We start from the raw sequence: 27,832 nt of genomic DNA, 5'->3' as shown, positions 1-27,832 counted from the left end.
AAACGACCAGCTCGGCTGTTATTTGACACTTTTTTTTTTCTTATATATATCCGTCGATGGACAAAAGTCAATTTGAAATCGCTTTGTGGCGTATACAGTCCAAGGGCGCTGGGGTAAAAAAAAAAAAAGCAATCGATCGGTGCGGAGAAAATGGGCGAACCTTGGCAATTATTTGCAAGTGAGAGGCCTCGACTTAAATTTGCAATCTCCACGAGCCTCCAGATTAAGGCGCGCTGATTGTTTATTGACAAGAGCTGTTTTCATCGGTGTGCAGGGGCGGTCGGGGGGCTCTGATTAATTCCCGGACGTTTGATACGCCAGACAAAATCAGCCGGCGTGGCCTTAAAAAAAAAAAAAAACGCCAGTCTCCATTGGCGTCAATTGAATTTTTTTATTTCAGGGAGGTGGCGGACAACGCCGAGGTGATGCAGCTGGACTTCGAGATGGAGAACTTCACCAGCCTGTCGGTGACGCGACGTATCAACTGGAACATCGACTACAAGGGTCAGAGCCCCCCGTCCGAGTCCGAGAAGGTGGTCACCGAACTCACCGTGGTTCAGCGGGACATCCAGGCCATACTGCCCCTGGCTATGGTCAGTTCAACATGCTGGCTCCACAAACAGCCCTAGCGAGGTTTCGTTAGCATAGCATTACTTGGCAAAACAAGGCTTGCAAGTCACGTTGCGGCATTCTCCGCTTGGAATTGCGCATCTGCTGCAAACATCCGTCAGTCAGTGGACCCCTTGACATTTGGAGCATTAGCATGCGTCTTGTACGCGTGCTAAATTTTACACTCCACGCCGCCGTGACTTTTACTCGAGCTGTTGTTTTCCTCTGCTGCGTGCGCGCCTGTTCCTGCCGAGCAGCTTTTGTTGTATTGCTGCCTCATTAGGTAGGCAAGCTGGTTGGTGCTTAGGTAGATTGGGATTTAGCTAGCTAAGTTTAGCTAGCTATTTAGGTTGGCAAGGAACTAATGGAGGAAGTTCGAGGTAATGTTGCATCCCTCCATCGATCTTAATCGTCTCTTTTTTATTCTACTTTCTCACCATTCTGATCCATTTTTCCATAATAGTCCCCCTGTTTGTTGTTGTTGTTGCTGCGCACATCCATATTTAAATCACTTTCGGCCCTTTCTGTGCATAAATCAGCTTTTATGATATTGCGCAAGCGGAGTTGCAAAGCGCGAGATGGCGGCTGTCATCTTTTTATTTCTCTTTTTATCATCACGTCTGCGTTTACCTCGTTTGCATTTTTTTTTTCTCGCTAATGAGTTCTCACGGAGATGTCACCTCTTTTCACCCCCCTTCCTCCCAAACTTGCCAATTACATAACAAGCTACTTCAAGGAATGTTGTGGAAGCGCGACACCACAGCAGGAAGGCCCGGGCGAGCTTATCGACTGGTCGCACGCGGGGAGAGCGCTGCGGCGTGACCTTATCCATCGATCGGTCGCCGCGCGCCTGCTTGATTAACATAAGAGCGTGTTGACAAAGCGTTTGTTTATTACTTTGCTTCCTGCTTTGTTTGGTCGCAGGGACGACTCGGAGTCTTAATGGACTCCACTTGCTGGCTCCTCAAGGAGTTCGCCGTCCCCGTGTTACTAACACGCACTAACTCTCCTCTATTTTAAAAACATTTATTTATTATTTATGATGAAATATAGGAAGCCTGACGATGTTTTTATACACAACCCCACCCACCCGTCCGCTTTCCCCCCCCCAGGACACGGAGATCATCAACACAGCCGTCCTGACCGGCCGCACCGTGGCCGTCCCCGTCAAGATGGTGTCCATCGAGATGAACGGCGCCGTCACCGACGTCTCCGCCTTCGTGCAGTGCAAGTCGGCCAACGAAGACATCGTCAAGGTAGCGGTCAAACCTCCCTCCCTCATTAGTTACATTTTTCAAATACGAACCCCCAGGCGTGAGCTACCGGACCTCGGCGGGTCCGGGAACCCCAGGTTGAGAGCCGTAGCCGTAAAACATGTCTCCCGTCCGGCCGGGGAAGTCAATTTGGTAGACTTAATCGGGTTAGGCGGCGTCTGCGGCGCACGAGCGTAAAACCCCCCCAGGCGTGGACCCCTCTCAGCATGTCCTCCTGATTTGATTCCTCAAATAAAATCAATAGTTCATAAAAGGCGGCGGATACATCAATGCGGCAACAGCAGTAAAAAGCGCCCCGATGTGCTCATCCGCCGCCCCGTCTCGTGTACTCCGGCCCTCACGTTGTTAACTTTAGTGCCGTGACTGCAGGCGAAACGGGGAGGGGGGGGGGAGTAAATAAAAGCGTTTCCGCAGGATGCCGAGAATTGCGGCACCGCCGTGTTCTCGTAGCGCTTAGTCGGTATTCCCTTTCGGCGAATCGATTTTCGAGGAGTCTCGTGATTCGGACTAGTTTGACATCAGAGAACGGCACTCTCGATCGATCGGTAATCAAGTACATACGGGTTTTAAAAATGCAGTCAAAACAATTCAAAATCAATAAGTCGTCGTCGGAGGGGAAAAAATAATCGGAAAATAGTCACTCGGAATTGCTTTAAATGATTAAATGTGTCGAAATCACCTAATGAAGCCCTTGGCGCAATATTTGCCCATTGATGTGAAATTTGGTGTCATAATAGGCCCCAGAAATAAAAAGTCTGAATGAGCCATGTTGAAAATTCAACTGAAACGCGTCTTGAGTCATCATTATGGGCGAATTTCTTTTTTTTTAACAAACCGCAACTTGGGAATTGTCTCCGGTTAGCCCCACTTGATAAGTGCGACCCGAGACAGACGCTCAATACTAAATTGTGCAGCTTTGTTTTTGCCTACGCTGTCTAATAGTTTGATAAAAACGATGTGCGAGGGCCATTTTGAACTTTGAAGCCACGTCTTGAGCTCCACTGAAATCATCATAAATAGCCCCCTAGCCCCCTCTCCCCTTCCCATTCTAATGCTAAATTATTAATTGAAATGGATCTGGAGGGGCTTTGGGGCTGCCGTCTTGGATTCATCTAGTGGTTGGGAGGTAATCAGAGGATCTAATCTTCCGCAAATGGAGTTCCGGCCGGCCGGCTTGGACTTCTCTGAGGTGCAGGGGATACATCATAACCGGGGAGGGGAGGAGGGGGGCAGTGTTGCGGGGCAATATATCCCACCCGCCCGTCCTCCATGTAGACGCGCCGGCAAATCTCACCTCTCATCGGGTTAATGCAATTTTGCAAGGAGTTGACCTTCGGCAGGCAGCCGTTTCGCCTTAGTGCGCCGTCTGCTGATGAGTATCTGGACCACGACAAGAAAGATGCGACGTAATTCACGGCAAGCGTCGCGCCGAGCCTGATGAACGAGTCGCCGGCGCTCCCGCGGCCATTTTCCGCCGATAAATTCGGCCCGCTAATTGCGAGTCGAAAGCTGTTAGCGGGTGTTCCGTTCGCCGGGGTGGCTTTCCGTCCCCCCCTTCGCCACCCACCGCGGTGCCGCTAATGCGCTGTGGCATCCGCCGCGGTGCCAGCAGATTGCTCGGGCGGGGGACGCGTCACATTGTGTCGTATTTAACACCGGATGAAAAAGTGCCGGGTTAATAAGGGCGACACCACCCAAGGGCCTTTTTCACACGCATCTCTTCCATTACGTTAACAGCTGGAGGAAGAAGCGTCCGTCCGTCCGTCCTTCAAAGCGGCGTCACTTTATTGCCGTCAAATCGACACGGCAAGATCAACCTTCGGGCTCGCCTTCATGAGACTCAACTTGGCTTCGGGGACTGACCCTAAGATGGCCGCTTCAAGCTAAAATGGCCGACGGTATAGCTTCTTGAGACTTTTTGGAGGGTCTGCTCAACATTCAACTGACTTTTTTTCTATCTTTTAAAATATACAAGTTGGCCCTTGGAGATTCCGTGACACATCGACCAACATCAACAAATGACGTAGCCCTCTGCTACTTTCACACCTTTGGGGACAAACTGGAACGCTAACGGCCGCTTTCTTTCGTGACTGAATGGGAACAAAAGCCCCCAAGGCAGTTTCCCGACATTTTCTCCTTTTTTTTTGCGGCCATCAGATCATCATCAGCCTCATTAATCCAAGTAACAACAGGCTAATACGTGCAAGTGTGGTGGAGTGTGGGTGTGGGGGGGGCTTTTAGGCTAGCGCCGCTAAATTAGCTTGCATCCGTTTAATACGCATCCATCACGCCGGCGAAAGCTCCTTAGCGGCGACACGCTGCCTGCTAATGCTGAGCCATGTGTCAGCTTTCATTCCATTTAACACGCCGTTGCCAGGGAAGGGAAAGGGGAAAAAAAAAAAGTCTGGGGGAAAAAAAATGGAAGCTAACCCTCACCGCCTCGCGCCTGGCAATTAATCAGAGGATGTCGAAATATGAGGAGAGATGATGGCGCTGCCTCGTAGCCACATATCACTCGCTTTTGTGACACGGCCGTGCAAATGGAAGGAGATTACGTGCGTGTGTGTGTGTGTGCGTGATCCACTTGAGCGATAGCAAGTAATTAAGGCGCCGCAGCATCTGCCCGACGCAAACGGCCATCCTGAACGAACCTTTGCGTTCCCCTTCAACAATGGAGAACCATCATCATCCGGATGTTTTCCTTTTTGTCTCTGAAATTTGAGCTTTGAGACGTTTCTTTTGTTCAACTCCCTTTTGTTCGCATAATTGCTTCTTTTTTTTTTTTTTAAGTAATCGCTCTGTTATGGTGGGTTTTTTTCAGGTATACAATCTCAGGTCAAAATATGAATGGTATATTTTTTTTGTCTGTGACTTCAAGCAGTTTGTTTTTTGTTTTGTTTTTTTGTGCGTGACGGGATGCCACCTTGTCTTATCTCTGCCGCCTTCACGTGGCGTCCGTGAGTCACGGCGCCCGAGGGGACCGGTGGGGGGACGGAGGCCGAGGGGGGGGGATTGGCGTGGCGTGCCTTGGCCTTATCTTCTATTGACATCATTCGCAGTAACCCAACAGGAACAAAGGATGGAAGAAGCCACGGCTATTTTTAGCAGGTTGTTTTTTTACTCAAGCAAAGGCGCATAGCATATAAGAGTGGCGAGCCGACCCGGCGTTTATCGTTTTACCAACTTTCTGTCCTTTACACCAAAATAATCGGCATCGGATCGTCCATCCCGGAGGTTCCCGACCCTCCGCGCCGCATTCGATCGATGACCCCGAAACGGCTGTAACCGCTGATAGTTATTGAACTGTCAAGTGCATGAAATTAGCGGCGGCTCGCTTAGCCGAGCGAGAACACTCAATATCGCGCGGCTCACTCGCTTGTGGCATTAATGGATCGTGAAAAATGATGGACGATGTCAGCGAGACCCCTCCGAGGCAACGCGACACCTGTTCTCGTCTCATCTGCATATCGCACATCTTCCTTTTGATGGAGAACTTGGTGTGAAACAGCTTGAAGCCTTTTTTTTGTTCACGATAGTTGACTTTTTGGAATGCTGGCTAATTTTCGCCCCTTGTCATATATCCCAAGACTCAACCTTGGACGACGTATATCATTGACCTTTGGCCGCGTTATGTTGCAGGTCTCCATGAATTGCGACTACGTGTTTGTCAACGGCAAGGAGACGCGAGGCTCCATGAACGCCAGGGTCATCTTCAGCTACGAGCACCTGAGCGCGCCGTTGGAGCTCACCATTTGGGTGCCCAAGCTGCCTCTGCGGGTGGAACTGTCCGACAGCAACCTCAGCTTCATCAAGGGATGGCGGGTCCCCATTCTGCCCGACCGCAGGTGAGCCGCCATCCGCGCCGCTATCGTCGAGCAAAACCAACAAAAAAATCGTTGAAATCGAAAACAAGGATTTAAACAAAACAATCTCATTGTCAACAAAGACATACATTATTTTACGTTGTGTAGTTTAGCACCAACTACTGGCAAGGAGGACTGTTTTCTTTTTTTTTGGGTATCGGCAGTCTTTGCGAGTATTCGATACCCTAAAAAAAAGCAGCTAACTTTCTTGGCGTCGATACTCGCCTGTTCCAAACAAAACATATCTCGCCTTGCCGTGTTAGCGATGAATTAGCTTTGCTTAGTTACGTTAGTGTTCCCGTGACAAAATGAAAAGTGACGCTGGTGGTTTTGGGTCACCACGTGAACATGGGCAGCCGTCTTACAAGAACCTTTCAAAAGGGCTTTTAGACTTCTTCTCCGCTGCACTCATTATCCAGCGAGCATTGAACCTGTTTGTCAAAAATACTCAAAAGTGAAAAGCATGAGTCTGGCACTTGTTTTGTTCCAATTAGACGGAACACGGCGCCAAGTCGTGGGCTCACCAAACGAGGCTCTCAGGTACAATTTGATCTGCTTTGTCACGTTGACGTCGGCGCCCTCCCGACGCATTTAGCCGGCGAGGCCAAGACGGAGACTTCATTAGCGCCGCGAAGATGTGTACCGAGGCTTCGTAGAATAAACAAGTGCTTTCCGCATTTTGGCGAGGGGGGATGATGAGGGCTTTGCTTAAGAACAATCGCAGCGCTGGAGGATTGTTGGTTTTCTCTCCCTGGCGACGTCATTTAGCGCTCTTACAATTTGGGATTTTTTTTTTTTTCAAACAGCAATTTAAGATAAGATAATTAGCCGCGTACCTTCTGATTGTGATCTTGTGAAGTGTCGTTGAACGCGGTCATTTGAACAACAACACGGCGAGGTCAGGAAATCCTCAGAAAGCAACGAGAAAATCAACTGTAGGGAAACGGCGAGATTAAGGGCGTCCCTCCGATGACAAACGGGCCGCCGAGGTGTGAGACTCGTGTGCGGCGTTTGGTCGAGGCTATGTTTAATGGCGCGACGGCGTTCGGCTGCCGAGTTCATCACCATCCAGCCAAAGCCCGTGCGGGGAATACAAACGGCGCCTCGAGGGCGACGCAGGGACGGCCGGCGCCGCTTCAAATGACCCTGAGTGCCTGCAAAATATATTGCATAAGCGCCGTGGTCCCTCGCTCGCTCCCTCCCTCGGTCGCTGGCTCCCACAGGGACAACAACAACGTGGTCTCCTGGGCCGCAGTGTCTCTTTGTTACAGTCGGCGGCCGCCTTAATCCGATGAGACGGTATTCATCTGGCGAGGGCAGCAACAAAATCAACCTTTTTCAAGTTCAAGCGGAACCGGAGAGCGGCAGACGCAGCAGGGTTTTAAGCAAATCACTGCACGTGAGGCGGCGGTCTGCCGCTGTCCGGGAAACTCGCTTACCTGGCGAGCCGTGTCTGACGGGCTCCGCATGCTAAACAAATCCCGGACTAGTAATAGAAATCAAATCAAATAAAAATCAACAAGTCATTATTATAAATGACTACTAAAAACAGTGATGACATCAAGAACGATCATTAAGGATGAATACAATAAAAAAAGTCACTGATGACATCATCAACGTAATCACCGCCGAGTTCAGCGTCAGCGTTGACGTCATGCTGCTCCAAATGAGCCACTGGGTGAATTTGCAACGACTTCAAAGTGGGCAGCCGCCGCCAAATGCTGAGCTGCTCGCCATCTGCTCTTAAGGGCCCGCGCCGCGTTCACAATTTGTCATCGCAACGCTGATGAGACGCTCGGCACTCTTCCACCGTCGCATTATCCCGTCTTGATGTCTGAGGGGGGACGAGGGGGTGGAGTTAAAGGATAAGCAGCAGCTTTTTGGACGCAAAGCGAGCTTCCGCGTGCCAGGTGCTTTCCCGGCTGAGGTCAATCTGCTCCACGCAGTCGCATGAGTTGTTGCCCGTTTCATGCCAAACTCTTGCTTTTAATTAATTCCATCAGCACGTCGCAGTCTTGCGAACCCTCGATGAAGCCCTCGTGATTTTTCTCCAGGAGCACCAGGGACAGCGACGTGGACGAGGATGAAGATGATCGTCGGGTGAGCCGAGGCTGCACGCTGCAGTACCAGCGGGCGCTGGTCAAGGTCCTGACGCAGTTCCACACCACGTCCAGCGAGGGCACCGACCAGGTCATCACCATGCTGGGGCCCGACTGGCAACTGGACGTCACCGACCTGGTCCAGGACTCGCTCAAGGTGGCCGACCCCCGCGTGGCCGAGCTGGTGGACAGGACCATCCTCGTGGGCCTGGAGCTGGGATCCACCGTCTTGAAGGTCTCCTTGGATCAAATAAAGAGTGGATGAGAAATGTTTTTTTGCTTAGTTATCTCGTAACCTGTTGATCGTCTCCCTCAGGTGGACTCCCCTCTGGCGGTGGACGCGGCGCTGGGCCAGGCCAGCTTCTCCGTCACCGACGACAAAGTCTCCATCAGCCAGCTGCGCGTCCACGCCGTTTCGGGCCTGAGCCTGGCGCTGCGGCCCAGCCCCGGCAACAGCCACACCCTGGTCGCTAAGGCCACCGGCCTCCAGACGCTCGGCGCCCCCAAGCAGGTTCGACTGGATTCACTCTCTTCACTATCCAGTCAATTTGCAACACACAATGAATTGAATAACAGTGAAATTTGACAAATTGAAGACGTTGGCGGCCGTCCATCACCTCGGGCGGCGTGTGTGCGGCGGGCATTAAATTGCCATTTTTGTGCTTTCCGCTTCCCGGCCACCTTGAAATGTAATTATTGTAATGTATTGTTCCAAGTACTCTCCGAGGCCGCTCGGGGGAGCGGGCGATAAAAGTCAGTCGGGGGCGAGGGAGGGGTCCTCTCAAAGGATTCCTATTTCAACCCTTTTGATTTGTGAGGAAACTATCCCGACGTCCTCCATCATCACGCTTGAAGTGATGCAAGAGACGCCAAGGCCCCCCTCGCAAGTTGGAGAGGTCGCTCATCGTACCACCGAGACAATTGCGCAACTTTTCGACACGGTCGTGTCTTTAGCCTTTGCGGTCCCGGTTCACCTTCTCGTGCATCTTGCGTGAGCGAGGCTCGGTCACCGTGGCAACAGACGGCCCCATCTTGTGAGATGAAAACGTGTTCTGAGTCTGAAACGTCTCATCGCGGAGTAAAGCGGCAGGTGAAAAGCTCGCAATGACACGAGGAAGCGCATTCGAGTCACGTTCATCTCGGAGCTGCCGGGGTAACACGTACGCCGATATTATATGGATTTGAACTTTTTTTTTTTCATTCGGTTATTTCTATATTGCAGGAGGCCAGCTTGTCCGTGTGGATGCTCTTCAGCGACAACACGGCCGCCTCGCTGACCTACTTTGATCCCAAGGACTACAACTTCAACGCCTCCACGCTGGACGACAAGGTGGTGTCGGTGTCGCAGGAGCCGCAGCAACGTTGGCCCGTGGTGGTGGCGGAGGGCGAGGGCGCCGGCGAGCTGGTGCGCGTGGAGATGACCATCGGCGAGGCCTGCCAGAAAACCAAGCGCAAGAGCGTGGTCGCCTCGGCCGCCGTCTACGTCAGAGTCCGGTTTGGACCCGAGGAGGACGACTCGGACGAGGAGGCCGAGGGCGAGGCCGAGTCGCCGCCCGGCACCGGCCGCCCGCCGGCCCGTCCCGACTCGGGCGGGAGGATCTACGAGACGTCCGACGAGCAGCCGGCCAGCGTTCCCATCGACTACACCAACTTGCCCACCACGGGCATCCGGGAGCAGCCCACGGAAACGGACGAGGAAGAAGAGGAGGAGGAAGAGGAGGACGAGGACGACTTTGTGCACTCGCCCCGCAACATGACGGACCTGGAGATCGGCATGTACGCCCTCCTCGGGGTCTTCTGCCTGGCCATCCTGGTCTTTCTCATCAACTGCATCGTCTTTGTGCTCAAGTACCGGCACAAGCGCATCCCGCCCGAGGGCCAGGTCAACATGGACCACTCGCACCACTGGGTCTTCCTGGGCAACGGCCAGCCGCTGCGGGCCCAGTGCGACCTGTCCCCCCAACGGGCCGACAGCCCCCCCAACCCGCTGGAGGGCGTCCAGACCTGCTGCCACGGGGACCACCACAGCAGCGGCAGCTCGCAGACCAGCGTGCAGAGCCAGGTGCACGGCCGCGGCGACGGCAGCTCGGGCGGCTCGGCCAAGGAGAGCGGCGAGGAAGCCAGTTCGCCCACCTCCAAGCGCAAGCGGGTCAAGTTCACCACCTTCACCACGCTGCCCAGCGAGGACCTGCCCTATAATTCCGTCCCCGTCGCCGACGAGGAGGACATCCAGTGGGTGTGTCAGGACATGGGCTTCCAAGACCCCGAGGAACTGCACGACTACATGCGCAGAATAAAAGAAATCGCCTGAGGAATCAGTCGAGTCGGGTTGGGTTGGGGGGCGGGGGGGGGTGCTCCTTTTTATCACAGACTCGGGAGGAAAGAAAAGGCCTACTGTCGTTTCAGTTAGTTTGTTCCGTTTAGTTTGCACACTGCAGTAATCTTATCACACTAAACAAAGAAGAAAAAAAAGAGAGAGACGGACGCGTAAAGGAAGCCAAAGACTCGACGACCCGACAAAAGGCGGTGGCGGCGGCGGCGGCGGCCAACAAAGAGGCCTTTGATAAACCCTGAAAACTGTCAAAGACTCTCAAAAAAAAATCTTGTTTATTTTGGGGTTCCGGTTGTTTTTTTTTTTTTTGCCAAAGTAGGTACTTTTTCTTGTCGCTGTCACTTATTTGCTTACATTTTTCTACGTGTCATGGCCACTCCCCCTCCCCCCCCCCCCTTAATTCAATGCCTTACAATCGCCGGCCGCCATCACTGGCGACTTGAAGCGTCCGCTCTGTAGCAAGCTGCTTTGCGTGGGCAGCAAGGATGAGGCGCCATCATCACTACTTTTTTTCTCATCATGTGACGGTTTGCACGCTCGTTCTGTTATTTCCAATCTAGCTGCTAAATAAGTTTGGGGTCATTTGAGTTAACGTGCAACGACGTCATCGGAGAAACATGTAATCGAGTCAAAAGACAAATCTGTGTTATGAAAATGAGCAAATCTATTTTACATGTAGTTTGAGTTAAACGCCATCTGTGTAGCACAAAATGATTCCATCGGGGTTACACGCTATCCGATCACTTGAGCGTCACGTCGTCTCCGTCCGTGTTACACGGAGCAAAATATGTCAACGATATAATCCCGCCCGACTCAAATAATCACACGCATGCCATGACGTCACACCAGGCCAACCAGACATGGCCGCTTACGCAGGGGAAACGCTCGCCACTTTTTTTTGCCAGAAGAACTTGTGACCATTTCGTTACCTGTTACAGAGCACAACATCAGGAAGTTTGCATCATCCAAGATTTTTTTTTTTTTATTGACTTTTATTTATCATCTTGGTGCCACATGTGTAATGTGTGTGTGTGTGTGTGTGTGTGTGTGCACGTGTGTAATTAATTGCGCGCGTGTGTGTGTGTGTAATTAATCTCATGCAGCTTGAGACAAGATGGCTGTGTGTGTAGCAGAGAGTCTGGGGAATGTGTAATCTGGGATATATATATATATATATATATATATATATATATATATATATATATATATAATTATTTTTATTATTTTATTTTATTTTTTTAAATAAAATCCACCAGTAGAAGCCAAACTGTTGCGGCTTTTAATTAGCGGCGGTATGTCCTATTTTGAAGGCCGGCCGACGTCCTCAAAGCTCATCAAACAAGCTCCCAGTTTTGAGCCTAATGAAGTCGGCATGAGATGAAATATGCTTTTGTCACATCATTGTTTTGTTTCCCTTTTCATTCTAAAGGGCATCTAAGGGCTTGGATAGAATTTTTATTTTTATTTCTTTGTGGCAATATGTAGCCGCGTTTCAACGTCAAGGCACCGGAGTTCTTCTGAAAGGTCCAATCCAGAATTGTTCTTTTTTTTTATTTGAAAGTTTTAAAAAGTGGAGAGCAAGGACTCCATTCATTTAATTTGCCCACGTATCCCTATTAATTTTGTCAACAGATCAAATTTGCCCTGACAAAATATGCGCCAGGAGAGCCTTGACCTCCACGGAGTCGGATCCCGTAAACATGCTGATGAGATATTTCCAATTTTGTCTCCTTCGGGCTTTTACGGGAATTTAGCCTTGTAGCTTTTTGTATCAAGTCAAATAAACAAACATAACCAGCTGCATAGCACTGAAATGCACAAATTGAATATTCTAAATCTTGGGGAAAGAAGCTTTTGAGTCCAGGAACTCAGCTCATGACCCACGTTCCAGCTTTTTTGGGTCTTTTTTTTTATTTTATTTTTTATTCAAAAGCGAGACTCAAATCTGGATTGGGGATTTCCGGGCTTCTGGTTGTCTGCATGCCTCAGCCCATCATTCAAAGTTTTTTTTTGTTTTATTTTGCTTTCCCTGAGCCCATTTGAGGAGTTTTGCTCTCTCAGGATGAATGTCGGCTTCTTTGTCTGTTCGCCGGCGAAGACTGAAAACAAGCCGTCTGCTCTACGTTGACTGTCGAATCCTCGCCGGTCGGTCGCTCTGCTGTACAGATGAAGCGCAGCTTTCACCGCAGCTTGCTTTTCTTCTTCATTCATGTAAATACGTTGCCATGTTCGGTTCCTCCGTGTTCCTGCCTTGTTTTCTTTCTTTTTTTTTTTATAGCGCTGCCGGGGTGCGCCGGTTTGTATTTTTCTTACAAGCTGCTATACTTGGAAGTCGGTCCTCACCGCTACCGCCGCCACACTGACCACCGCGTTCGTGTACAGAGCACTGATCTATTTCCTGTATTCTCTTGGAAGCAAATCCTTGTATTTTCCCCTTATATGTAAAATACTCAAGAAAATGCGATATTATACTCAAGTTGTGATGGCTTTTCTTTCTTTCTCTCACTTTGCACCACGCTCACAAATCGGGCCCATTTCAGGTTGAATGTTTTCGTATATTTAGAAGGAGAAAAAAAAAACACTCGGGTGGCCCAATCAATTTTCAAAATAATGAGGCCTCCCTCCCATTAGTATTATTACTATTATGATAGACCCTTCAAATAGGTGTTTGGCGTTGTCACGGCAACAGCAACAATTCTCCAAGCTGTTATTCAATCAACGTGATTCTTAAGCAGCAAATATTTCTTTTATTCCTCAAACTGCTCCTTTGAGTCTGTAATAACATCTTTCAACTCAGCGAGCACCTTGTGTTTTATTTCTCATCTCAGTGGAACTAACAGGGAAGGTGATTTTTTTTTTTTCTTGTTTTCTACTCACTTGTTTTATTTGGGTTTGCAGTTTTGCAGCCAAGGACAAGTGAGCCATTATTCATCGCGCAGGGCCAGTCGGGCTGCACTTTAAAGGCACCTTTGTCAAGTTTTACCTGTTTGAACCCTGATCAATGGAAGCATAGCCTCCCTCTCTATCCTGATGATTACACTTTCAAGGCCTTTTTATTTATCTTTGCTCCGTGCGTGCTGTGTTAAAAAAAGACTCCTGGATAAAGAAAATGAAAGTATGACTTCCAAGCTTTTTCAAAGCGTTAGCCCTGTGCCAGGAGACAGCGACATGGCGCAGTCCAGTTATCATGCATGTTTTATGAACGCCAGGGCCCTTTTTTTATAGAAAGCGGCACACATTTGTCAACATGTCCTGTCCTATAAGGGCTAAGGGGGCACGGTTCAGCAATTATTCATTTGAAAGTTCGGACAGACTTCCAGTTCTCGACAAACTTCCTGAATACGTTGAGTGCCCTGTTTTGAAAATAAAATCTATTAATAGGCGAAACCGCAGGTGCCCAACTAGCGTTCTTTGCGGAGGATGAAGAAAATACGCCGGTGTGTTATCTGTCTATATGTCCTGCTGCACCGTTTGTGTTCAGATATCCATTGCTTCAAGGTTTCTAATGTAGCACTTATGTTTTGCATGATTTGTTCGCAATGAGCTCATTTTTGCTCCTTTTTAAACCGATCCTCGACATAAACTGAGGAACAATACAAAACGGCTTGGCCCTCACCCGCACTTGAGTAAATAAACGACGCCCCTCGTGCGCAATATGGCCACCATTTGCAGCAATCGGGCTGTATATTTTCCGTGATGGGTCTCCAGTCAGTATGGCAGCGCACGCTGAGGACAGGAAGAGGTGTCCACTGGGCACACGGGACAAGAGGTTTTACGGCCTCAGCTGGAGTCGTCACGCCAGCGCGAGCATCTGCGGAAGCCTGATAACCTCCAGCCAACATGTCCCACCGACTTCATCACACCCGCTCGGCGGGCCTGCGGGAGGAAACGTGAAGAAAAAGGGAAGCAAATAAACTGAAAAGTGTAGTCCAACATGAGCAGCTACGTAGATGGAGAGAAAAATGTTTTTAGATTTTATTTAGATAGCGGGAGTATATTTCTTTCACAGTCAGTCGTGCCCGTGATCCGTTCCAATAAATGTAGCTTTGCTGTCGCATTTTTATTTTTTTTTAACAATTGTCGACTGCCTCCCGTTTAGTTTGGGCGTAATTCCAATGTAGACCACTAGATGGCAGTTAAAGAAGCATTAAAAGGGTGTATTTTGTTTTTTTTAGCTCAGCCTAGTTTTTGCTTATCTTATTTCTGAAAAATAACAATGACCCATTTTCTATGTAAAATGAAATCTAGCGTACGTATTAAATTGAAAAAAAAAATATTGTTATAGATGAGGTTTCCGTTGCGGCAGGAAGTGCAGCATTTTCAGCACTTCCTGTTCCCTCCCTCCCACTTTTCTATCTTTTCTTTTTTATCAGCCGTGACATTTGTTTTAAATGAGACAGCTAATTGGGTCGCAGAGATGGAATTGTTGCAATAAAGGTGTTTATTTGAACGTGGCCTCGGGCTTTTCGCGCACTTAGGCTTGATGGCTCCCGAGCAGCCTGCTGGGACTGCCACGGTTACCATGGCGATGTGGAAACTTTTAAAAGGGGAGCTATAAAACACTGAAAAAGTTTGCTCAAAACACAACTAGGGAGCTCTTTGAAAGACTAGATAGAGAAATATTTACAATGCATCTAAATAATTACAGCATTTAAAATGAATAATGCTTTTTCATTCTGGTTCCATTACTTATTCCTAAAACATGCAGTACAAACTATTTTCAGCACTAAGGTAACATAAGCGTAATTAAGATCGTTGCAAAAGATCGCGATGCATTGTGGGTAACTTTCCTCGCTAATGATGAAACTACACTACCCAGAATGCATCACAGCAGTATTGGTTCCTTCCAACCACCACTAACTCGTTAGAAGCTTTCAAGTTAGTTATCAAGAAGTTATCAATTTCTTCAAGGCAACGTTTAAACTGGTCACTTCTGTCCATGTTTCAATTTTTAAAGTTAGTTTGATAGAGGGACGTGACGAGGCGGTGAAGTCTCCCACTCGAAGCTAAATTCGGCAGAATGCTAAAAACAAAAGTTACGCTAGCTCGCTTGTGTCCTCCAAAAGAGTTTCAGGCTTTTTATTTATTCCTGATTGAGTGAATGGACAATGAGAAAGCATGGTGCTCTTGCGGGAAGGGATGTGTCCGGGACTGGATGAAGATTTATTGCGCCGTTTGCGGGATGCTCACGTTAAAACAGGTTGGAACGAGCCCCCCTAACGATAAGTGGGATTTTGAACGACAAATGTCATTTTCTGTCTTCTTGTTGTTTCCAGTGGAAGATCTGGTCTCGTCGAACATGGAGGACCTCGCACAGAAAAGTTCGGCGTCATATAAGGTAAATTGTATACATTTTAGAAGGCCAATGGACAGGCTATTCGGATCAAACAGTCCCAGATCTAGTTAACAAAATCGAAAAAGTATGCACATTTTATAGTGTAGGCTATCAACCAACCCTCATTAGCGGCTTGAACCCTTGAAAATATATAAGCCCTTTCACTTTTTCATCATTTGCACGCACAAAAAGAGGCGAGATCTTGAGATTAAAAATTCTCTGTGTTGACCTCTTGGGCAGCCAAGAGGAAACTTGTTTTTTATAAATAAGTACCCAGCATAGAGAGCATGCTTGTTTGGCGTGGGCAGGCAGAGGTCATGAGAGGCCAGCCTGGAATTTATCGTTTCACCTCCTGCGGTCATCAGCTTGGCGCCCCGTCGCCCACCAAACATTTGACTTCGTTCAGAAGAAAAAGCTCCTGCGGTGTGTGTCTTTGCCACTGCTTTCTCCATGTTTAGATGTTTCGTGACCCCGAGTGGCCCGCCATGACATGCAGGACTGCCTCGAGATGCTAAGGGTTGAAAAATCGATCATATTCAAATTAGGAGTTATGGCTGATTCTTTGTTCATTCTGATGACCAATTAATCGAAGCCACCACAGAAGAAGAAACATTTTATTCATGTTCTAAGCGCAGACACGGACACCTGGGGAGTTCCCACCTAAGGTGTCGGGCAACCAATTAAACACCAGGTTCTTTGGCTGCAAGGTGAAATGTCATTTTTTTGTTGTCTGGCAGGCTCTGATCGCCATTCGTAGGGTGCTGCTGGCCCAGCACGCCGCCTTCCCCGTTTCCGGTGCCGACCTCTACGACGAGGTGCTCAGCTCCACCGCCATCCTCTCCACAGGAAACCCAGAGTGAGCGCTGAGTATGGGCAAAGTATTGCATCCGTTTATCTTCATCAAATACTATCAGAACAATTTTTATGGGTGAGAAGTTCAGCTTTTGAGAGTTAGACAAATGTAGTACCTGACGCCAGTGATACAAAATTGGGTGGACATGGATGAACGAAAATGTCTCAAGGACCCATGCCCGAAATTGAACAGCAGAGTCAGCCGTTTGGATTTAAACCTGCCACTGTTGTCAACTTTATTTATTTTTTTTGTGCTTAGGCGTATTTCATCCTTCCCTGTTTAAACTGAAGGACACGCGAAAGTCAAACCAGTCATAAGATTTATTTTGTAACCAGATTCCACGGCACATCTCTTCAATCAATCAACCCCAGCCCGAGTCGCGCTGACGTGCTTCACAAAATTGAATTAGCATGGAGCCACGTTGCGCATAGCGGAATATGTAGCTGAGCGCGTGGCGGAGAAAAAGCAGCCTCTAAAGACAGGCCTGGTTCCATTTGGACCCCAAAGTGGCAGTCTGATGGAGCAGCCACGTTCACGCTGGCTCCTGCTCGCCTCTTTAACACAAACAGCAGCGATGGCTAAAGAGCCTTCAAGGTGCTCAGGCAAAGCTTTGCGGAGAGGAAGTCAAAGCGTCCTGCTGATTTTATTTTTAAACGGTCAAGTCAATGTTTCTCAAGACATCAAAGTCTGGGCAACCCTTTGAGAAGCTTGGATGTGTCATGGCTGCCCCCTAGTGCTTTACGGGGGCAGCAGCAAAGGGCATGAGTTAGGACTTAACGATCCATCATGCAATAACGATTTTTTAAAAAATCTTTTTTTCTCTTTCAACATAAAAATTCAATGTCCTCATTCATGTCAGGGACATGGTGAGCTCGGTGAAATCGAAAGTCCAGTATGATCATATTTTAATCGGATCTTCGTGCCTACAAGTCAAAGTGTCAGCATTTTTTTTTTTTTTGAAGGACAATTGATGCAGAAACGGCAAAGACTGTCATTTTTGTTTTCCTCCGGGGACGTCCGCCGGATATTTGGTCACACTCGTCACAATCACGCCGTGCAACAAGCAACTCTGGGTTGCGTTTAACCTTCATGCCGAACTGAACAGGGAGATGTGTGGGGGCATCCCTTGGGGGGGCGTCAGATATGTAGATGCGACGTGAGCCAAGCGAGACATCCGTCACCGACCATCAATCAAAAATAGCGCAGGGACTTGGCGAGGAATGTCTTTTCCGCCGCTGCATCACGGCTATTTGCTCCATACCTCGTGCATTTTAAGTACGCCACTTGATTTTGGCGTCTGCTCTTCAAGGTGCAGTTTGAAGAATTTGCTCCTGGTCACGTCATTGTCTTGTTTGTTGTCAGCCTGGACACGCTGCTGGATTCTGGCGTGTACACGGGTGAGATTACGGAGCTGGCAGGTGGGCCAGCAAGTGGCAAAACTCAGGCGAGTATTAAAAATTTTTTAAAAATCACATCAAATTACAAGTTTTGTTCTCATTGACATACTCGTTGTTTTTTTTTGTACCTTGTCTTTTCTTGCCGTGTCCAAACGGTGTTTTCAGGTGTGTTTGGGCGTGGCGGCGCATGTTGCGCAACACCTGAGGCAAAACGTGATCTTCGTGGACACCACGGGGGGACTGTCGGCGAGACGCCTGCGCCAAATGCTGCAAACCCAAACAAGCAGCCACGACGAGCAGGTCACCAAATTGATAACATGATCGACAATCGGTGCACCTCCGCTAAACCCCCCAAAAAAATGAGCAAAGTAAAAATAGGCAGCTGTAGCAGCACTTTTTTTTATTCACCTGTTTCAAGTGACATTATGTCACATTAAGGCGAGAAAAAGTTTTGAAATGTTTTATATTGCTCTCAAAAACCTGGCATTTGCACAGGGGTGTGTAGACTTTTTATAGCCAGCGTCAGATGAGCGACACCTCATAAAACGCGCATGGAACTCAAGTGTCATTTTGGCTGGCAGATGGAAGCCCTGCAGAGGATCGCCGTGCATCACGCGTTCGACATCTTCTCCCTGCTTGACTGTCTTCATCGTCTCGGCGACGCCGGCGGCCTTCGGCAGGTGTGTGCAAAAACCCGTTGCCAATCCCCCACCAGGCGTCAAACGTTGTCTGTCGCATTTGCCGTGGCAGGTGAGCGCCAGCGGAGGCTCCGTCAAGGCGCTGATTGTGGACTCGGTGTCGGCCGTCATCGCTCCTCTGCTGGGAAGCAGGCATCAAGAACGTGAGAACGCAGTTTACTAAATCTATTAATCCACAAAAATTTTTCCTCACATCATCGACGTTTCTTGATCCAAAATGTTGTCCGTGTAGGCATGTACATGATGAGCCAAGTCGCCATCGCCCTCAAGACCATGGCCAAGAATTTCAACATAGCTGCTTTGGTGAGGAGGAACACACACTTAGATGTTGTAGGATGTCATTTAGTCGTGAGTGCGACATCCACAGGTGACCAATCACGTGACGCGGAGCGAGGAGGGCAAAGTGCAGCCGGGCCTGGGCGTGTCGTGGAGTCACATCCCAAGAACCCGAGTCCTGCTGGAGAGACTTTCGGAAGCCGGCAGCCGGCCCTCTCTACGCTCCGCCACTCTCATCAAGTCCTCCAGGCAGGTAAGAAAATAACGCCCCCTGCTGGATGGATGGATGGACAGCTGCACGCTTACATTGAAACAACCAAAAAGAAATGATCATCATGTCTTCACCTTGCTCAGCCGTGTTTAATCCAAGCCAAGTTGGACCTTCAGTGTTGGAGTTCCTCCGAACGCAACGCTTCAGGAGAGAAAAATCTGGACGCGGCAAATTCTTAACGACCATCTCATAAAGGACACTGGGTAAATTTACACTCTGGAATACAGACACATTAGTCAGGAGACCTTCTGGAATCCTTTCTGGTGTCACCTCACATTTAACAATCACAATATTATTTTAATCATGTCAAATTCACCATTATTCTTGAAAATGTATTTTTTTTCCTGCAGATATGAATTTATTGTAATAAAATGTGTAAAAATCCAAACCAGTCCCTTTTCCATGAAGGTTGAAGAACAAAAACCCGTTTGTTGACAAATGTGGGCCATTGAGCAGCCCCCTAAAGTGATCACAACATCAAGCTAATGTCGCCGAGCACGCGGAACCGGAAAAAGTATTTGTACACGCATAATAAAGTACAAATTGCGGATAAGTCAGACACGCGTTTCAGTCTCTCTAACCATTTGATAAATTAAATGTACCACATCTATAACATGGACAAATATCACTTGTGAAATGATACTAATTGACCCCGCATTGGGTGAAGACTTTTACTCTGCTAACGGAAGTGACCAAACTAAAACCATAAACATGTTTACTTGACTGCGCAGGCGACTACAACAATGCCACGGATCCTCCATTTAAATCTCATACACTTTGCCAAGGATCGACAAGGTACAGTCGTTTCCGCCATTTGTTGGATCCTAAATGTTATTCACAATGCAATTTTTTTCGTTGTTAAAGCGACACCCACTTGTCTGTATGAACGGGGGCGTGTATAAAGTCGTGTCCGGCGTGGCTAAAAAGCTAACCGACTAGCTAACAAGAAGCTAAACTCATGTTGCTAATTTTTAAACATCCCACTCAATTGAAATTAATTTCGATTCGTTTTCTGGTTTAGCCACTAATCCACCATTACCACTGCAAAACGAGAGCAGGAAAAATAAACATTACAATGGTGGTTAAGTGTCAATCTGAGTTGGCGTTTATTAGGCAATTTCGTTCTTGAGCAAAACAAAGCAAAGTTCGTCGTTTGTTACAAGGTAAAACAAATCCCGATCAAATCCATATTTGCAAAAAGATTAAAGAGAAAATCCAAATTGAACTTCTTTATTAACAAAGGTTGAGCTGCAAATCTTGACAAAAACAATTTCCAATAAAGTTCAAAATAACCTAGATAAAAAAAGGTAATAGGTAAAGTTGTAACTCGGGCTCCAATTAACAATTTATGATGGAAAAAAAGTATTGATTGATTTGAAAATAGATTTATTGTTGATGAATTGTTGGCCTTGTTGTAACTAACCTGTTTTTCCTCAGGTTATAAGTGTTGATGCACAGGTGTGTCATATTGCTAGCCAAGAAGACAGTCTGCTTTCGCCCCCTCGCCCCCCTCCTCTTCCCAACCTGCACATTCTTTTCGGGCCTCTTAGCCCCGCCTCCCGAATCTCGCCGCCGCCTTCTCAAGCATCACGGAGGCCTCCTGCTGTCCTTGCACGTGGCCGACGCCATGGCGGAGCAGCGTTTCCTGGTGGAGTACGCCAAGCGCGGCACAGCCGGCTGCAAGAAATGCAAGGACAAGATCGCCAAGGGAGTGACTCGCATCGGCAAGGTGGTGCCCAACCCCTTCAGCGAATCAGCCGGCGAGATGAAGGAGTGGTACCACGTCAAGTGCATCTTTGAGAAGCTGGAGCGCGCCCGCGCCACCACTAAGAAGATCGAGGACATCACCGAGCTGGAGGGCTGGGAGGAGCTGCAGGACGAGGATAAAGACCTCATCAATCGACACGTCTCGGGTATGCTTCATAACTGTCGGGAGTCGTTGGTTCTTCAACTTCAACCGATACGCTTCTCTTGCCTCCATGAAGCACTCACTGATGCGTGTGTGTTTGCAGAACTGATGTCCAAAGTCAAGTCGAGTCCCCAGAAGAAGACTCCGGCCAAGTCGGCCAAACTGACGTCACCCTCTGCCGCCGCCACCGCAGCGCCGCTCAATGCTCCAAGGAAATTCTCGGGCTTCACCGGTACACAACATTAAGCTAACACTTTGGTTTGCTGAAATCCAACTGCGGGATGTTGTAATTAGCATTTAGCATTCTCCTGGTTTGTCCAACACAGCGGCAAAGGCGGGCAGCTCCTCGTCCTCGCCCTTGTCGTCGCCCGCTAAGCCCAACCAAGGCAGCGCTCTGGCCACGCAGCTGTGCGACCCGCAGCACAAGGACTGCCTGTTCCGCGAGTTCCGCAAGCTGTGCGCCACGGTGGCCGAAATCAACAGCTACAACAGCAAGACGCAGATCATCGAGAAGTTCCTGCGCAAGGGCACCGGCGGAGGTCCACCCCGGCGAGAAAAGTGGCACAGTGCCCTTTGGCGGCCATGTTAATTTGTGTCATCTCCATGTAGATAAATTCCATGGCGACTTGTACCTGACGGTGAAGCTGCTGCTTCCCGGCGTGGTGAAGAGCGTCTACAACCTCAACGACAAGCAGATCGTCAAACTCTTCAGCCGCATCTTCCGCTGCAACCAGGACGACATGGTGCGAGATCTGGAGAAGGTCTGTCCAACCGTCCAAATGTAGATCTCACATCCCGGTTCTCAGCATTCGCTCCCCGTTATGTGGAAAAACCTCCTCAGTTGTCTTCAGACTGCCTGGTGAGACTTGCTCGTGTGTTTCCACAACAGGGTGACGTGTCGGAAACCGTACGCATGTTCTTCGATGAGAGCAAAGCCTTCCCGCCGTCTCCCAAGAGCCTCCTCACCATCCAGGAGGTGGACGCCTCGCTCACCCGCCTGGCGCAGCTCACCAAAGAGGACGAGCAGCAGGCCGAGCTGGAGGACATCGCCAAAAAGTGAATCACCGCATCGCTGGCTAGCGCCAACGCCGCACGTCGCTACCGTCTCTCTTTCCCCGTTCTCAGGTGTACCAGCAACGACCTGAAATGCATCATCCGCCTCATCAAGCACGACCTGAAGATGAACGCCGGGGCCAAGCACGTGTAAGCGGCCGATGGCTTCACGCCCGGCGAGAATGCCCGGCTTTCCCCTCACGATTGTCTTTCTGCGGGCAGACTGGACGCGGTGGACCCCAACGCCTACGACGCCTTCAAGGCCTCCCGCAACCTGGGCGACGTGATCGAGCGCGTGCTGAAGAACCAGCAGGATGCGTCGGATGGCTCGGGGCCGAGGAAGCTGCTGACCGTGGAGGCCTCGCTCATGACCCCCGTTCAGCCCATGCTGGTGAGTTGTGCTCCTCAGATGTATGCAGTTCTGTTTTCTAAATGCCCCTAGTCCTTTTGTCAAACTTTTTCTTCCCCCCCCCCCAGGCGGAGGCGTGCAAATCCATCGAGTACGCCATGAAGAAGTGCCCCAACGGCATGTACTCGGAGATCAAGTACGACGGCGAGCGCGTGCAGGTGCACAAGAGCGGCGACAGCTTCAGCTACTTCAGCCGCAGCCTCAAACCCGTGCTGCCACACAAAGTTAGTCACGCACACACACAGTCGCACACTAATCAGTCTGAGTACGATTAGCAGCCTCTAGTGATACTCACAGTGGGACATTTCCCACAAGGCCTTGTCAACATTTGCTCTCTCAGCATGTGCCAGTGAACACTCCAGGCTTGACAGTCTGGCCACTAGAGGGTGCTGCTGGACATACATCCTAAGGTTTAATTTTTTTGCCGTCGTCACCAGGTGGTCCACTTCAAGGATTACATCCCGCAGGCGTTCCCCGGTGGCCACAGTATAATTCTGGACGCCGAGGTGCTGCTCATCGACACTAACACCAGCAAGCCCCTCCCCTTTGGGACGCTGGGGGTGCACAAGGTCAGAGGCTCCAACCATATGGCAAACGACAACTAGAAGTTCATGTCGCCAACGTGTTTTCTTTTTGTCCTTCAGAAAGCCGCCTTTCAAGATGCCAACGTGTGCCTCTTTGTTTTTGACTGCATCTACTTCAATGGTATAAGTCTCATGGAAAGGTAAAAACATTTTTTTTTTTTTTTAAACGTGTCGTGCTACTCAGGGTTGGATTATAATAACACATGAAATATTTTCCCTTTTGTCCGCAGGCCGCTGTGCGAGCGCAGGAAGTTCCTGCACGACAACATGGTGGAGGTGCCCAACCGAATCCTCTTCTCCGAAATGAAGCACGTCACGGTAAGAGCGCACCTACCGCCTTGGACTTCACCCGCACGCTAAATATGTGTCACCACGTGCGATAGCGTGGGAGAGACCTGGCCGACATGATCACGCGAGTCATCAGAGAAGGTTTGGAAGGCCTGGTGCTCAAAGACGTCAAGGTCAGACTCGTATTTGCCGGCGTGTTAGCGAGATGTGATGATGACTGTGTACGTGCTACACGGTGTGCCCCAGGGCTCGTACGAGCCGGGCAAGCGTCACTGGCTGAAGGTGAAAAAGGACTACCTGAACGAGGGTGCCATGGCCGACACGGCTGACCTGGTGGTGCTTGGCGCTTTCTACGGGAAAGGCTCCAACGGTGCGTTTGGAATCGGCATCAAATGATACCATCCCGACAAATGTGTTTGTTGCCATGTTAGGAGGCATCATGTCCAGCTTCTTAATGGGTTGCTACGACCCGGACTCTAAGAAGTGGTGCACGGTCACCAAGTGCTCCGGCGGCTACGATGACGCCATGTTGGCCCGGCTCCAAAAAGAACTGGATGTCGTCAAAATCAGCAAGGTCGGTGTGGACGAGCTTGCCGGGAATTCTTGCGCGACCGGACTTCATTCGTCTCTTCTGTGAACGTGTTTCCGTAGGACCCCAGCAAAATCCCCGGCTGGCTGAAAATCGTCAAGAACTACTACCCGGATTTCCTCATCCGCAGTCCCGAGGTGAGTTGTGTTAAATAACGAGTGAGCTAGAAACAAAAAAAAAGTAAATTCAAAAGCAAAACAGTCAAAAAATGGAAGGATACAAATCAAAGTGTGTTGTGGCGGCCCAGGACGCGCCCGTGTGGGAGATCACGGGCGCCGAGTTCTCCAAGTCGGAGATGCACACGGCCGACGGCATCTCCATCCGCTTCCCCCGCATGACGCGCGTCCGCGACGACAAAGATTGGAAGAGCGCCACCAACCTGCCGCAGCTCAAAGTACGTCGCGGCCGCTTCGACTTCTAGGTGGTGCTGACGTTTGACACGGGTCCTTCTGCCGTCTGTTCCGCCAGGAGCTGTATCGCGTCTCCAAAGAGAACTCTGACTTTCAAGTGACATCGTCCAGCCAAGACAAGGGCGAGTCGGGAGGAGATAGCGGCAGCAATTCACCTGCGCCGGAAAGCGGCCCGTCCAAGAAGACAAGTGAGTCGTCGGGGGGGGGGACTTGTGACTTCATCCAGTTTTGAGACAAAAAATGTCTTTGTAAGCAGATAACAGCACACCAGCCAAACGCAAGGCGGTGAAATCTGAGCCGGGCTCCCCCGCCGTCAAGACACCCGCCCCCAAAAAGGTATGCCTGCCTGTCGTGCTTTGCTAAAAAACAAAACAACCCCACGTTGACTTCAACTTTTTGGATTTGCAGCCGAGGAAGAGCCAAACTGTGCAGAGCAACGGGCACGCCAAAGCAGCAAAGGCGACGTCCACGCCGCCTCCTCCTCCTCCCCCGCAGATGCTGGACTCCAACAATGACAAGGTATGGTATAATATAATATAATATAATATAATATAATATAATATAATATAATATATATTTTTAAAGTGGAATCTGACCTGAGTGTCACCTCTTTTTTTTTTTTTTTTTTTTTTTTGTAGACACTTCTGGACATCTTCAGTGGCGTCAAGCTCTTCCTGCCGTCCAGCGTGGACGACTTTGCCAAGCTGCGACGCTACTTCGTGGCGTACGACGGCGACCTGGTGGACGACTACGACGCCCCCTCCGCCACCCACACGCTGGCCGACGATCAGCACGGCGACGGCGACAGTCGCGCCCAGCGGGTGACGGCCGGCTGGATCTGGGAGTGCATCCGCAAGAGGCGCGTGGTTGCCCCCTGCTAGCTCCAAAAAAAAATTGTTCTGTCCTTACTTCAAGCCTGACGGAGACTGCCAGGCGCGTACACTCATTTGTAACAAAAATCATGATGAGCAAGTGGGAAGCAATGGTGTGCTTTTTAAAATAAAATGTCAATATGATGAAATAAGAAAAAAAAATCTCAGCAATGAGTTTGAAGTACTTCATGACTTGTATGTGAGAATTTCAATTTATGAGAAAAAGTAGTCAGAAGATCATGAGGGTTTTGAAATGACACATGGAAATCGATTTGTTCTTGCACTTTTTTATTATCTTGGTTGTCGTGGGGCTCCAGCAGTGGGTCCTTGGATCTTAAGCGTCCTTTTCCAGGAAGTCCTTGAGCAGAAAAGCACTTCCGTCAGTCTCGCATGCCAGCTGCCTGCGCAGCTCTCTATTTTCCTCCTCCAGTGTGACGTTCTTGTGAAATATTTCTGAGTTCTCCTCCAGGACGGCCAGGTACTTGGTCAAGGCGATCTCGGCGGCGTCCCAGATTCTGAGCTTCTCCTCCGGGATGATGTTGGCCATACTGTCCCAGAAGGCTTGATCTGCATCACCGTCCCAGTCCAGATAATGGCGAAGAGCTGAATTCTTCATGCAGTGCACACGGTAGCTGACGAAGCTCAAGAACGCGGGTAGGACGTTGTTAGGATGGATGAGATGTACGGGGGCGTCGCCGTTGTTCGGGTCGCCGCTGTCCGGGTCACTGCCTTCCGGGTCACCGTCATCCGGCTCGCCGTCCTTTTGTTCACCCCGCTCTCGGTGCTGCTCTTCATACTTGAGCAGGAAGGCCGCCAGCCTGTTGAGATCGTCGTCGTAGAAGTCGAAAGCGTTGAGCAGGCCCAGGAGCTTCTCGGCCGTGCGGCGCTCGTTGCGCAGGAAGCCGAGATGCTCGCTGTTCTCCATCAGGAAGCCCAGCTCGTCGGACAGGAGCTCCAGCAGCGCCGTCATGGTCTTGGCGTCCACCTCGGCCACGCTCTCGGCGTACACCTGCGCCACCATCTCGAAGCGGTCCTGCGGCTGGATGGGGTAGCGGCGCTCGATGACGGCGGTAGGCCGCTCCCACGTCAGGCCCAGGTGGGCGCAGAGGTGCGAGTCGGTCGCCAGCGCGCTCTCGGCCAGCAGCTTCACCTCGGCCACCAGCATGTTGGACATCTTCACAAAGGTCTGCGCGTCAAACAGGGCGAAGTGCTTGATCTTCTTCTGGATGCGCTTGTGCTGTGCCATGCTGTGACGAATGTCATCCAGCAGATGCTGCTCGCGCCGTTGGAAGCTCTCTTCCTCCATCTGGATCATCTTCATGATGTCGCTCAGCTGCACCTTGAGCGTGTTGACGCGTTTGCGCAGCAGGTAGATGACCTCGGGCTTCTCGTCGCAGCTCAGCTTGCGGGCATCCAGCACGTTGCGCTTGCCCTTAATCTCCTCCTGCTCCCGCTCCAGCTCCATCAGCTTCATGTCGATGGAGCGCTTGGCCGTGTTGCACTGCTCCTGCGCTAGCTCCAGCAACGGCATGGCGTTCTCGTACTCCTCCATGGCCAGCTTCCTCTGGGTCAGCCATTCCTTGCGCCGAGCCCGCAGCTCCGTCTGGAAGCCCTCCCACTCCAGCAGGCTTTGCGTCAAGAAGATGTCATGCGGGCTCTGGATGTGCGCCAGCTCCTTGTTGGCCATGGTCATGTGCCTCACCTTGTCCATGCGCTCAATCATCAAGTCCAGGGCCTCCTTCTGCTTGCGGAGGTCGATGGAGTGGCGCTCGTCGCCGTCCACCCAGTTCTTCTGCAGCTCGCCGATGAGCTCCATCTTGTGGTCCAACATCTCCGAGCACAGCGTGCGCTGAGTGTTCAGGGAGTCCAGGAGGTCCGGCAGCGTGGTCTTGGTGGTGGACTGAGCCCAGCCGTCCCTGATCTCCTGCAACTTTTTCGTGCTGAACTCCCTGGAGCCATCCAGGCGCTCCATACGCAGCCGCAGGGCCTCCTCAAACTTGGTCTGCCGCAGTGACTGCTTGGCGTCGGCCGCCGTCTGCAGGTCGTTGAAGAAAGCGAGCAGCTCGCGATGCAGGCGGATGACTCGCTGGGCCGTCATGGGTTCCCCGGCCGCCGCCGCTTGGGGGTCCTCATGGCTCTCGGGCCTGGTCACACCACTTTCCTGGCTCTGCATCTGAAACGATGGCCAACTTCCGGTCTGGTCGGACAACAACTAAAATCGAAAGTGCATCATTCCTCAGTGATTAGATGATGTGCGATTGCATCACAGTCTGAGGTTGGGTGATGTCATCACATCATTTTTATAAACGACAGTAGGATTTGTATATACTTTTTATGAACCAAGGACTTTTGTTTTTTTTCTAATGTGAGCAAAGGACTGAATTTTATTTATTTGCATTTGGAGTTCAAAGGTCGGATTTTTATTGAATATTGTGAACAATACAAATTGTGAAGGAATTTTTTTGCCTTTAGCTTAACCAGAGTAGGACAAGTAAATGTTAAATTAGTCTTTAGTTGTTTATTGTTTATATATTTTGAGGAACTCTACTTTCCTCCACCATTTTGGACAAGGTTAACTCATTCGAACGTCTTTGATTTACGACGTGCAGTGAACGCACCGGCGTAGCAAAGCACAAAACAGACGTCACAAAGTAACTCTGATAGACATTTTCCAAAGCTTAACGAACCACTTTGTTGTCAATTTAGACGGA

General features: G+C 49.8%; 4 protein-coding genes across 7 annotated transcripts in view; 3 read left to right on the top strand and 1 right to left on the bottom strand.

The window, feature by feature from the left end:
• tmem132e (transmembrane protein 132E) overlaps nt 1-12,653 on the top strand; it is a 95,009-nt gene extending 82,356 nt beyond the window's left edge. For both annotated transcript variants that reach the window (XM_049741742.2, XM_049741741.2), the window contains 6 exons: nt 401-593; nt 1,722-1,865; nt 5,523-5,728; nt 7,801-8,080; nt 8,162-8,356; nt 9,068-12,653. In XM_049741742.2, coding sequence (XP_049597699.1) covers nt 401-593; nt 1,722-1,865; nt 5,523-5,728; nt 7,801-8,080; nt 8,162-8,356; nt 9,068-10,156 — 2,107 coding nt within the window. In that variant the 3' untranslated portion in view covers nt 10,157-12,653. The remainder of the gene's footprint in view (nt 1-400; nt 594-1,721; nt 1,866-5,522; nt 5,729-7,800; nt 8,081-8,161; nt 8,357-9,067) is intronic.
• A 2,329-nt stretch (nt 12,654-14,982) lies between these two features.
• Nucleotides 14,983-19,759, top strand: rad51d (RAD51 paralog D). Of its 2 annotated transcripts, XM_068653072.1 has the most exons (11): nt 14,983-15,377; nt 15,454-15,515; nt 16,250-16,368; nt 17,728-17,809; nt 17,928-18,062; nt 18,344-18,442; nt 18,513-18,603; nt 18,693-18,763; nt 18,828-18,989; nt 19,091-19,210; nt 19,739-19,759. In XM_068653072.1, the coding sequence occupies exons 1-10, from the start codon at nt 15,296-15,298 to the stop codon at nt 19,184-19,186; spliced, it is 999 nt and encodes a 332-aa protein (XP_068509173.1). In that variant the 5' UTR covers nt 14,983-15,295; the 3' UTR covers nt 19,187-19,210; nt 19,739-19,759. The 2 variants fall into 2 exon arrangements, with proteins under 2 accessions (XP_068509173.1, XP_049597545.1); XM_049741588.2 differs by lacking the exon at nt 19,739-19,759 and having other exon boundaries at nt 14,984-15,377; nt 19,091-19,395.
• Nucleotides 19,739-25,292, top strand: lig3 (ligase III, DNA, ATP-dependent). 2 transcript variants are annotated; one of them, XM_049741584.2, is made up of 21 exons: nt 19,739-19,802; nt 20,445-20,920; nt 21,020-21,148; nt 21,243-21,455; nt 21,526-21,677; nt 21,806-21,972; nt 22,042-22,119; nt 22,192-22,360; nt 22,447-22,602; nt 22,816-22,947; nt 23,023-23,102; nt 23,193-23,280; nt 23,346-23,423; nt 23,497-23,620; nt 23,682-23,824; nt 23,902-23,976; nt 24,087-24,233; nt 24,308-24,437; nt 24,506-24,585; nt 24,658-24,768; nt 24,888-25,292. In XM_049741584.2, exons 2-21 carry the CDS (start codon nt 20,458-20,460, stop codon nt 25,128-25,130), a joined length of 2,958 nt encoding a protein of 985 aa, XP_049597541.1. In that variant the 5' UTR covers nt 19,739-19,802; nt 20,445-20,457; the 3' UTR covers nt 25,131-25,292. The 2 variants fall into 2 exon arrangements, with proteins under 2 accessions (XP_049597541.1, XP_049597540.1); XM_049741583.2 differs by lacking the exon at nt 19,739-19,802 and having other exon boundaries at nt 20,458-20,920; nt 24,503-24,585.
• A 59-nt stretch (nt 25,293-25,351) lies between these two features.
• Nucleotides 25,352-27,800, bottom strand: LOC125981709 (dynein regulatory complex protein 1-like). The gene has a single exon (XM_049741585.2). It carries the CDS (start codon nt 27,292-27,294, stop codon nt 25,456-25,458), a length of 1,839 nt encoding a protein of 612 aa, XP_049597542.1. The 5' UTR covers nt 27,295-27,800; the 3' UTR covers nt 25,352-25,455.
• Between the last annotated feature and the right edge of the window lie 32 nt (nt 27,801-27,832).

Source organism: Syngnathus scovelli, chromosome 15 (assembly GCF_024217435.2).
Source record: "Syngnathus scovelli strain Florida chromosome 15, RoL_Ssco_1.2, whole genome shotgun sequence".
Lineage (NCBI taxonomy): Eukaryota > Metazoa > Chordata > Actinopteri > Syngnathiformes > Syngnathidae > Syngnathus > Syngnathus scovelli.
The sequence above is the reverse complement of the archived record's forward strand: the minus strand, read 5'-3'. Positions and strand labels throughout refer to the sequence as shown.

What these genes read in the sequence shown, in the direction of transcription:
- rad51d (XM_068653072.1), top strand. Translation starts at nt 15,296, where the DNA reads ATGGTGCTCTTGCGGGAAGGGATGTGTCCGGGACTGGATGAAGATTTA. An exon ending in ACGCCGGCGGCCTTCGGCAG is followed by an intron (nt 18,443 to 18,512) that starts GTGTGTGCAAAA and finishes TTGCCGTGGCAG; the next exon opens with GTGAGCGCCAGCGGAGGCTC. An exon ending in GGGAAGCAGGCATCAAGAAC is followed by an intron (nt 18,604 to 18,692) that starts GTGAGAACGCAG and finishes TTGTCCGTGTAG; the next exon opens with GCATGTACATGATGAGCCAA.
- lig3 (XM_049741583.2), top strand. Translation starts at nt 20,458, where the DNA reads ATGCACAGGTGTGTCATATTGCTAGCCAAGAAGACAGTCTGCTTTCGC. An exon ending in GCGCAAGGGCACCGGCGGAG is followed by an intron (nt 21,456 to 21,525) that starts GTCCACCCCGGC and finishes ATCTCCATGTAG; the next exon opens with ATAAATTCCATGGCGACTTG. An exon ending in GGTATAAGTCTCATGGAAAG is followed by an intron (nt 23,103 to 23,192) that starts GTAAAAACATTT and finishes TTTTGTCCGCAG; the next exon opens with GCCGCTGTGCGAGCGCAGGA.
- LOC125981709 (XM_049741585.2), bottom strand. Translation starts at nt 27,294, where the DNA reads ATGCAGAGCCAGGAAAGTGGTGTGACCAGGCCCGAGAGCCATGAGGAC.